Source organism: Seriola aureovittata, chromosome 20 (genome assembly GCF_021018895.1).
Source record: "Seriola aureovittata isolate HTS-2021-v1 ecotype China chromosome 20, ASM2101889v1, whole genome shotgun sequence".
Lineage (NCBI taxonomy): Eukaryota > Metazoa > Chordata > Actinopteri > Carangiformes > Carangidae > Seriola > Seriola aureovittata.
The window spans coordinates 14,209,785-14,221,033 of record NC_079383.1 but is presented as its reverse complement, the minus strand read 5'-3'; the positions used below and the strand labels follow the sequence as shown (position 1 = coordinate 14,221,033).

Sequence of the window (11,249 nt, the reverse complement as noted above, 5' to 3'; positions counted from 1 at the left end):
TTATTCAGCAGTAACCTTGATGGGGACAAAGTCCTAGGGGCAACAAAAGATAAAAATATGAATGGAACAGATACAGCATAAGTTTGTAGATCTATGTTTTCAACATCATAGACTGACAGCATCAGCTGAGTTTAATTTTTTCAGATGTCTATTCTATATTTAAAAATCTTGTTCAACAGCATTCGATGAACTATACTTCAACATGTATTAAATGTGTTTACAGTGACTAAAATGCCATTAAATCGTTTCAGTCTATATGCAGCCTATATTCAATATCTCACTTTTAAACTACGTTTTTAAATGTTCAAGTATTTTCAGCTTCAATTCTGTCATCCTCACTCAGAAATAAATAATCTACGTTATATGATAGCTATGATAGGAATATTCCTCAGACCTTTTTTTTCCTGTAGTCATATTGTATCATCAGATCATTATAACCGTTGAGCATATATTGAGGAATCTAAATCTCATTATGACAATATTATCAGTGAAGCTGATTCAAGTGTAAGCAGCATTTTAATGTTAATTGTTTAATGCTGGTTGAGTTGGACCTCCTTTATAAACCGTTTGGTTTTCGAATCTATAATAATGCATCATAGTTTAAGAGGATGAGGAGTGATATACTGAAAGTACATCAAGTTGTTTTAAGGTGGAGCAAGCAGCATGAGAATAAAGGTTATAGTTAAACACTGACATTATGATTGATTGTCCTCAAGAGGATTTATTCTGACGTTCTGGCCTTTAGTGTCTGTGCCAGTTGTTCCACAAGCTGCTTATAAGTCAAACTACTATTGAGCCAAAGTCCCCAGTGTTTATGAGACTAAACAATATCCGTTTCAGTACCATCAGGTGTATGGATGGCAGAATAAATGGGAGCTGGATTTAGGGGTCATTGACAATAAAACATCTTGTTGTCAGTATAAGCTGGAGATTCTGTAGACGTGTCTGAAGAACATTATAGACATTGAAATAAAGTTCAAGTGGAGGAGAAGTTCTTAGCACAACCCAGACTGTGTCGTTTGTTAAGTGCAATGGTCAAAAGTATTAAAAGCTTTGAATTGCTGTATGGTTTCCTCTCCAGGGGCCGTATAACATGATTTAACTGTGGTGTTTATTATTGTACTACACTCCCCTCCAAAAGTATTGGAACAATGAGGCCAATTCCTTTATTTTTGCTGTAGACTGAAAACATTTGGGTTTGACATCAAAAGATGAATATGAGACAAGAGATCAACATTTCAGCTTTTATTTCCAGGTATTTACATCTGGATCTGATACACAACTTAGAAGATAGCGTTATTTGTAACGGAACACCACATTTTTAGGTGAGCAAAAGTATTGGAACAGATAGACTTAAAATAGATTAAAGTGTATAAGACTTAATATCTATTTGCAAATCCTTTGCTTGCAATAACTGCATCAAGCCTGTGACCCACTGACATCACCAAACTTTTGCATTCTTCTTTTGTGATGCTTTTCCAGACTTTCACCGCAGCCTGTTTCAGTTGTTGTTTATTTCGGGGGGTTACTCCCTTCAGTCTCTTCTTTAGCAGGTAAAATGCTCTATAGGGTTTAAGTCTGGAGATTGACTTGGACAGTCTAAAACCTTCCACTTCTTGCCCCTGATGAACTCCTTTGTTGTGTGTTTTGGGTCATTATCTTGCTGCGTGATGAATGATCTCCCAATCAGTTTGGTTGCATCTTTCTTTAAATTGGCAGACAAAATGTTTCTGTAGACTTTTGAGTTCATTTTGCTGCTGCCATCATGTGTTACATCATCAATGAAGATTAATGAGCCCGTTCCAGAAGAAGCCATGACATTACCTCCACCGTGTTTCACAGATGAGCTTGTATGTTTGGGATCATGAGCAGATCCTTTCTTTCTCCAAACTTTAGCCTTTCCATCACTTTGGTAAAGGTTCATCTTTGTCTCATCAGTCCATAAAGCTTTAATTTTTGAGGCTCGTCTCTGTACTTTTTTGGCAAATTCCAGCCTGGCCTTGCTAATGAGTGGTTTGCATCTTCTGGTCTAGCCTCTGTTCTTTTGTTCATGAAGTCTTCTGCGAACAGTAGATTCTGATTATTTCCCTCCTGCCCTCTGGAGGTTGTTGCTGATGTCGCTAACAGTTGTTTTAGGGTCTTTCTTTACAGCTCTCACAATGTTTCTGTCGTCAACTGCTGCTGTTTTCCTTGGTCTACCCGTCCGACGTGTGTTAGTTAGTACACCAGTAGTTTCTTTCTTCTTCAGGATATTCCAAATGGTTGTACAGGCTATGGCCAATGTTTGTGCAATGGCTGATTGATTTTCCATCTTCTCTCAGCTTCACCCATAGACAGCTCTCTTGTTGGTTACACCTCTAACTACATTGAACTCAAAGATCGAAAACATTTTCTATATACACAAAATAACCATTTCTCTCAAATACTGTTCACAAATCTGTCTAAATCTGTGATAGTGAGTAGAGATAATCCATCCCACCTCACAGGTGTGGCATATCAAGATGCTGATTAGACATTATTATTGCACAGGAGTGCATTAGGCTGGCTACAATAAAAGGCCACTCTAAAAATGTTCAGTTTTATCACACAGCACAATGCCACAGATGTCGCAAGTTTTGAGGGAGCGTGCAATTGGCATACTGACAGCAGGAATGTCCACCACATTTGTTACCCGTGAACTGAATGTTCATTTCTCTACCATAAGCCGTCTCCAAAGGCGTTTCAGAGAATCCAACCGGCCTCACAACTGCAGACCACGTGTAACCACACCAGCCCAGGACCTCCACATCCAGCATGTTCACCTCCAAGATCGTCTGAGACCAGCCACTCAGACAGCTGCTGCAACAATCGGTTTGCAAAACCAAAGAATTTCTGCACAAACTGTCAGAAACCGTCTCAGGGAAGCTCATCTGCATGCTCGTCGTCCTCATCGGGGTCTCGACCTGACTCCAGTTCGTCATCGTAACCGACTTGAGTGGGCAAATGCTCACATTCGATGGCGTATGTTATGGACAACGAACACAGGTGCATTTTATTGATGGCATTGTGAATGCACGGCCCCATGTTGCAAGGATCTGTACACAATCCTGGAAGCTGAAAACATCCCAGTTCTTGCATGGCCAGCATACTCACCGGACACGTGACCCATTGAGCATGTTTGGGATGCTCTGGATCGGCGTATACGACAGCATGTTCCAGTTCCTGCCAATATCCAGCAACTTCACACAGTCATTGAAGAGGAGTGGACCAACATTCCTCAGGCCACAATCAACAACCTGATCAACTCTATGCGAAGGAGATGTGTTGCACTGCGTGAGGCAAATGGTGGTTTCACCAGATACTGACTGGTTTTCTGACTCCCCCAGACCCCCCCAATAAAGCAAAACTGCACATTTCAGAGTGGCCTTTTATTGTGGCCAGCCTGAGGCACACCTGTGCAATAATAATGTCTAATCAGCATCTTGATATGCCACACCTGTGAGGTGGGATGGATTATCTCTACTCACTATCACAGATTTAGACAGATTTGTGAACAATATTTGAGAAAAATGGTTATTTTGTGTATATAGAAAATGTTTTCGATCTTTGAGTTCATCTCATGAAAAATGGGAGCAAAAACAAAAGTGTTGCATTTATATTTTTGTTCAGTGTATAAATGCAGTCTGCACAAGTAAAACCCAAATCTGAAACTGAGCGTAGACATTCAGCGCTATTTATTGTTTGAATAATCAATGTAATAGGACACACCTGGGCAACAAAACACACCTGTCAGTCACATGTTCCAATACTTTTGCTCACACGAAAAATGGGTGTGTTCAAACAAAAGGTGCTATCTGTTTAAGTTGTGTATCAGATCCAGATGTAAATACCTGGAAATAAAAGCTGAAATCTCTTGTCTCATATTCATCTTTTGATGTCAAACCCAAATGTTTTCAGTCTACAGCAAAAGTAAAGGAATTGGCCTCACTGCTCCAATACTTTTGGAGGGGAGTGTATGTCATAACCCTAAACCTGAACACTGTTGCTGCAGAATACTATTATAGTCGGGATAAGGACAAATTTGCCTTTCAACCAGTGTTTCAAGGACCTTTTGAAAAGAGGGAAGCTTTACATATTCACCTGATTCACTCTATACATACTCAATTAAACCTGTGAAGATATAACTTCCTGTGGCAGACAGAAATTTTTTCATTTGTTTTAGCATAACTTGGATCCACACCAAAATTTAAAAAGACTTGCTTCATCCACTAAATTTGTTGGGTGAACATAATAAAATTAGGGTTGTAATTTGTCTTATTTGACAGGAGAAAATTAGATTTCTGTGTGGAAACATGTGAACTACACTGATAAAACTTGACCAGACTAGCTAAATTAAGTTCAGCCTAGTTTAACTAAAATAACTCCTGCAGAGGTCTGTCCATCTCATTTCACACTATTAACAGAATGAGAAATCTGAAACAAGGTGACTGTTATGTTAGTAAATGTAATGGACTTGGCTCTTTGGTTGAGAGTGAAGTGGCTCTTAAAAGAGCCTTTGTTGTTGGTGTTAGAGGAGGAGTAAACTTTAAGCTCTCTCTCCACGGATGCGGCGGGCCAGCTGGATGTCTTTGGGCATGATGGTGACCCTCTTGGCGTGGATGGCGCACAGGTTGGTGTCCTCGAACAGACCGACCAGGTAAGCCTCGCTGGCCTCCTGCAGAGCCATGACAGCGGAGCTCTGGAAGCGCAGGTCGGTCTTGAAGTCCTGAGCGATTTCTCGGACCAGGCGCTGGAAGGGCAGCTTGCGGATCAGCAGCTCGGTGGATTTCTGGTAGCGACGGATCTCTCTCAGAGCCACGGTACCGGGCCTGTAACGGTGAGGCTTCTTGACGCCGCCGGTGGCCGGGGCGCTTTTACGGGCAGCCTTGGTGGCCAGCTGCTTTCTGGGGGCTTTACCTCCGGTAGATTTACGGGCGGTCTGCTTAGTTCTTGCCATTTTACTCCTTGTCTCTCTAAACAAAGTAGAAAAGTGTGAGGACTAGAAGCTCGGCTCGGCTCTTAAAGCGTGGGACCGGCTGTGAAACGGTGACGCCGCTTGAGATCCCCGGTCCTCATTGGTGACGGGCTCCTCCTGGAGCTCAGCACCGCCCACAGGAGCGAGCCGCCGCTGATCCTCGGCTGCTCATTGGACAAAAGTCCTTTCGAAACGGCCGCCAAATCTCCGAGCAGGCCGCCCTCTGCTGGAGCCTCTTTCCTGGTTGGTCTGACAGCAACAGTCTCTCTCTCTCTCCGCGGAGATATAAAGCAGGCTTGTGTCAGAGAGCGCCACACTTTGTGTGAGTTGACACTGTAGAGATCAAATCAAACAACATGAGTGGAAGAGGCAAAACCGGAGGCAAAGCCAGAGCGAAGGCAAAGACCCGCTCCTCCCGTGCTGGGCTCCAGTTCCCGGTCGGTCGTGTTCACAGGCTGCTGCGCAAAGGAAACTATGCGGAGCGTGTGGGTGCCGGTGCCCCCGTCTACCTGGCGGCTGTGCTGGAGTACCTGACCGCTGAGATCCTGGAGTTGGCGGGAAACGCAGCCCGTGACAACAAGAAGACCCGTATCATCCCCCGCCACCTGCAGCTGGCTGTCCGCAACGACGAGGAGCTCAACAAGCTCCTGGGCGGAGTGACCATCGCTCAGGGCGGCGTGCTGCCCAACATCCAGGCTGTTCTTCTGCCCAAGAAGACCGAGAAGCCCGCCAAGAAGTAGATCTGCTGGAAACACCAACACAAAGGCTCTTTTAAGAGCCACACACTCACCTCTCAAAGAGCAGATCCTCGTGTCTCTGATGTAAATGATTAGTACAATAACTGCACAAATAATACAATCAGGAACAATACCTCTTCACCATATCACAGCATCCCACTAGTAATATAGATAAAAACATTGGTCAAGTCTATTACTCTCCGGCTGCTGGAGTATACAATTATTAGATAGACAATGTTAAGGAAACATTAAAAAATGTCAAGTAAAGGAAGAAGGCAGCACAACTTAATAATGATACATTATTAATAAGAAATGTTATGTAGATTTCTCTACTATGGTGTAAACTGTTGCAACAGTATAATGTTGATGTGATATATTTGGTTCACATCACATCAACACTAGTGAGTCCAATTTGCAAGTAGCCTACCAAGTATAACTTTACCCTCTTTGAAAAGATTGGATCCAAAATAAAGATCTCATAAGTTACCCATAAAAATGTAAAAAACTATAATTGTTACATTTCATCTGTCTAAAATCTGTCTGTTTCTCTACACTAAAATGTATCTTTTTTAATCTCAATATTTACAGAACAAATGTTATTCATTTTTAGATGATTTGCAGAGCATTAAAATATAATGCAGTGTAAAATGATGTGATTTTAGAAGACTGTGTTGTATGATGCAGCCCAAAATACAACTTAGGCTAATTGTAATTATACATTGCCAATATCTCTAAACACTGGGTTTTACCATTTGGCTACAAAAAGTTTTTATAAAGAAATGAATAAAGGTCAAAGACAAGACTCACACTTTTTGTGTAAACATATTAAATGACAACATTAAATGAGTCTACATGATCTACTTTGTTCCTAATAACCTTGGAGTAAATAAAATATAAAAACATGAAATCGTCAGTGTAATGGTCCACTTCGAATTTACCATTAAGTATTTTGATAAGTGTAAAATAACAGTGTAAATTTGTTTTCTTGGCATTTCCACATGACTGTTGGCAATGTTGTATTAAAGGACGATCTATTGAGCTTTGAAATAACCAGGGGACAGTTGTCCTGAATATGCAGTTGTAGGTCATTAATAAGATTCATTGCCATATTGAAGTGTTTCAAGAACATAAATGATAAACGGAGGAATTATTCTGTGTAACTGAACTTTAGGTTTATCAATCCTCTGTTCATGTTTATAGTATTAATTAGTGAATGACCTTTTAATTGTAATACATGTTCATTTAGTTATTTAATAAGTAACTTTTTAAGGTTGACTGGTATATTAAATGTCTATTATAAACAGTGATAATTATCAGTAAGGAGGAAGCAGCTCTTTGTGAGATGTGTTTGGCTCTTAAAAGAGCCTTTTTGTATTATTATAGTGTAGCAGACGGAGGACAGCTCACTTCTTCTTGGGTGCTGCCTTCTTGACTTTGGGCTTGGCGGCCTTCTTGGCGGGGGCTTTCTTGGGTGCTGGGGCCTTCTTGAGCACCTTCTTGGGGCTCTTGGCTGCCTTCTTGGGGCTCTTTGCGACCTTCTTGGCGGCTACAGGTTTCTTGGGCTTCTTGGGAGACTTTTTAGCTGCTGGTTTCTTGGCTGGCGCGGTCTTGGACTTCTTGGCCGCTGCGGGTTTCTTGGCGACGGGCTTCTTGGGTTTAGGAGCGGGTTTCTTTGCCAGGGGCTTCTTGGCCTTGGGCTCCACCTTCTTGTTCATCTTGAAGGAGCCGGACGCTCCGGTTCCCTTGGTCTGGACCAGAGTCTCCTTGGCCACCAGGTTCTTGATGGCGGTCTTGACGCGGACCTTGTTCTTCTCCACATCGTAGCCTCCGGCAGCCAGAGCCTTCTTGAGGGCGGCCGCTGACACGCCGTTCCGCTCCTTGGAAGCGGCCACGGCTTTGACGATGAGCTCACTCAGGCTGGGGCCGACCTTCTTGGGCTTGGAAACCTTCTTCTTGGCGGCCTTTGCCGGGGCGGCGGCTGGAGCTGGTGCTACCTCTGCCATTATTTCCTCTTCGCTTTCAATCAAGCAGGAATGATCAGACTGACTGAGCGGACTGTTGAAAAGCCCGGAGCAGGAGGCGGTACTTAAACACACCATGAGAACCGTGGAGACTCAGCCCAGCCCCGGCTCCTCCGTGCAGTCTCAACACCGGGACACTTGTGTTTTCTCCTCACCGAAAAAACAGTGAAAACTCCCCGTGGGAGAGGTGCTGAGGGCTGACAGTGAAGGGAGCCGATAGCGGACTTTATTCTCTACATATTGAAGTCATGAACAGCTCTAATAGTTTCTGCTTTTTCTTTGTGGAGCCTCGAAACCTCAGCTGTTCACCGTGGTGGCCACCGCTGCTCAGTGGCTTTCCCCTCTCATTTCTCTCCTAAAATGATTTAAAATGCACCACAGCTTCACCAAAACTAGTTTCTTAGCTGCTCCACATGTTTGTTCAGAGATCGCATGTAAAAATTACTTCGTGCTTATGACCAGTTTTTAATAAAGTCGAGTTTCCTCCTAGCAGCTAACACACTGCTGATGGCTGAGGCTGACGGTGAAGTTCAGCCAGACTGTGTCAGAGCTGTCAACATTTCATGCTGAGGATGCGGGAGTTTATCGATCAAATTAAGAAATATATGTTAGTGTGATGTGCTGGGACAGATTAATGAGTGTCCAGGTTTTTATTACTTCAAATTAATGCCTAGAATAGTGTGAATGTAAACAAATACAAACACGTGTCGATTATCACACTGTTGGCACTTTCCAGAAAATCGAATAGCTCACTTGTTTTTGATTTTATTTAACTTGTGTTTAGTCTTCACTCTGAATAATGATAATATTGTATGAAAATACAGTAGCCTGTCCCGATGTTGCAGTGATACAGCTGTGTATCAGTATATCAGGTCAGTGTTTGAATGTAAACAAATACAAACACATGACGTAGAGCATCACACCGTTGGTACTTTCCAGAAAATAAAACACTTTGTCTTTCACTTTCAGAATTTATTCACAGGTGTTGAGGTTCAGTGTCTTTGCTGTGAACACTGAGAATGATGTATGAAAACATCAGTTCAACAGATACTGCATCCAGATGTTACAGTGATACATCTGTGTATCAGTATTACAAACAGTGTTTACTTGGTGTCATAAATATTTCCCAGCAATGACTTCAGGTATTGATGATCAGATGTACCATCGTCTGGAAACAATGACTGACAGTGAGATGCTCATCAAACAATTTCTTCCTGACCTAAAGGAGAACTGGCACATGCTGCAGCTCTGATTGCACTCATGGATGAATACATGCATTTGTAGTTACACACATATATATATATGGATAGCTTCTTGTAAGCATGTGTAGAGTAATTACATCCATAATGTTTAGGTCAAAGACATTTCTCCTTGTGATGCCCCTGTGTTTTACTTTTGATTTAAGTACAAGGTCCGGATTTTATTTTAAGTGTATTTGCATAAATTTTGGTTTCACTATATTGAGATTAAACTTTAATAGAGTAAAACAGCAGTTACACATGCTCTGCCAAGGATTGAGTTGTATGTTTCCCCAAACACATGCAATACCTTTATGCTTAGGATTTGTGTGTGGTCTGTGTAAAAAGATGAGTTGTATGTGATTTTAATCTTGCTTGTGAAAAACTAAGATTTAAGAGGAACAAACATGATTTATAAGAAAGTCTTTTTACACTGTCAGGGATGATCAGGTTTTTCACTCCATTAATTGATTGGAGGTATAGGCTATAATACTTATATATATATATATATATATATATATATATATGCAGGGAACTCCACATCCATTGTTTGCACCAATGACACCGCCTTTTTTGAAAACCACGTCAGAAACTGATCAATCATATAAGTCACAATGAATAATGAGTTTCAGGAGCAAGATGAAATCATAATAAGTGTTTGGATCGGAGCGTAGAGCAACGAGCTTAATATTAATATTCATGTTAAACAGGACAATATTGCTGTAGGTTGCCTCTTGGTGTCCTGCACACAAATAATTAATTTGGCATCATAATGATGGTGGACATATCATTCACTTGAAATTTACAAATTATTATTATTATTATTATTATTAACTATGTAAAAAATAAACACTATGAATAATATTTTGTTTAACAAGGTTTTACCACATAAAAAGTGAAACAAAAAAAAATCAAAAACTGGGGCTGTAAGCTGGTCTACTCTTATTTCCTCGTTGGAAAATCAGGAAAAGGCCTTATGCCGCACCCACTACACAACAGTGCCTATCAATATGATTAGATCATATTTAACAGTAATGTATGTGTCCATGACAGGGTGGACATATTTTATGGATTATTCTCTGAATATTGACCCAAAGTTATCGGAAAATATATGTGGGAGTTCAGTTAATATATATTCCCAGTTTGAAAATTTGAATCCGACTTGAGAGAGAGAGAGAGAGAGAGAGAGAGAGAGAGAGAGAGAGAGAGAGAGAGAGAGAGAGAGAGAGAGAGAGAGAGAGAGGAGAGAGAGAGAGAGAGAGAGAGAGAGAGAGAGAGAGAGAGAGAGAGAGAGAGAGAGAGAGAGAGAGAGAGAGAGAGAGAGAAATGATAAAACGAGAAGTAATATCCAAAAAACTTCAACACACTATCCAAACTTCATTTATCAAATATTCTCCGTCCAACCAACAAAATGATAACCAAACTGTGTATGAACTTATTTGGAGCACGACCAGAGAAGTGGCTTACACTCACGTTTACAGAAATAATAAAAGGAGATAACATGGAGGGTTTAATTGCAGTAGAACTTGGCAGCTGCTTAAAAAGTCACCTTTGTTGGAAATGTTTATTGCCACGTCTCTGGGTTTGTGACGGATGAAGAAAAATCAAGATCAGTCCTTATTACAAAATTTGCATTTCAATGGAAAACATGAACTGGAACTAGGATGGATATAGCCATACAAAATAATCCCCTTTAGATACATCTGCTGGTTTATCTGTGTTGATAGACTTACTTTGTATGTTACGTTGTAAACGTCACATTGTTGTTCATGGTCATGAATCAGTCTTTTCTAACCTCTGAAAGACCTTTAGTCACCAGCCTGTTACATGACACGAAAACATCCGTCCGTTTTAACTCAGTATGAAAAACTCTGTCTGCTCCTCACATTGTTGAGTTGTGTTTTAAACATTTGCATAGAAACTCATAAGATTGTTTAACAGAGGATAAAGCTCTTTGTGACTCGGTGTTTGGCTCTTAAAAGAGCCTTTGGGTTGTTTAGATGTTGGTGGTTGGAGAGTTTAACCGCCGAAGCCGTACAGAGTGCGGCCCTGTCTCTTGAGAGCATACACCACGTCCATGGCGGTCACGGTCTTCCTCTTGGCGTGCTCGGTGTAGGTGACGGCGTCACGGATGACGTTCTCCAGGAAGACCTTGAGCACACCGCGGGTCTCCTCGTAGATGAGACCGGAGATACGCTTGACTCCGCCACGGCGAGCCAGACGGCGGATGGCGGGCTTAGTGATTCCCTGGATGTTATCA

The 11,249-nt window shown here is 41.6% G+C and overlaps 2 protein-coding genes across 2 annotated transcripts; one reads left to right on the top strand and one right to left on the bottom strand.

Annotated features, from left to right (window-relative positions):
• Nucleotides 1–5,335: 5,335 nt before the first annotated feature.
• LOC130161596 (histone H2A-like) lies at nucleotides 5,336–5,752 on the top strand. The gene has a single exon (XM_056364980.1). The coding sequence runs from the start codon at nucleotides 5,350–5,352 to the stop codon at nucleotides 5,731–5,733; it is 384 nt and encodes a 127-aa protein (XP_056220955.1). The 5' UTR covers nucleotides 5,336–5,349; the 3' UTR covers nucleotides 5,734–5,752.
• Nucleotides 5,753–7,126: 1,374 nt separating this feature from the next.
• LOC130161588 (histone H1-like) lies at nucleotides 7,127–8,364 on the bottom strand. Its single transcript, XM_056364969.1, has one exon. It carries the CDS (start codon nucleotides 7,827–7,829, stop codon nucleotides 7,134–7,136), a length of 696 nt encoding a protein of 231 aa, XP_056220944.1. The 5' UTR covers nucleotides 7,830–8,364; the 3' UTR covers nucleotides 7,127–7,133.
• Nucleotides 8,365–11,249: the final 2,885 nt, after the last annotated feature.

Excerpts from the sequence above, each read along its gene's own strand:
- LOC130161588 (XM_056364969.1), bottom strand. The coding sequence starts at position 7,829 with ATGGTGTGTTTAAGTACCGCCTCCTGCTCCGGGCTTTTCAACAGTCCG.
- LOC130161596 (XM_056364980.1), top strand. The coding sequence starts at position 5,350 with ATGAGTGGAAGAGGCAAAACCGGAGGCAAAGCCAGAGCGAAGGCAAAG.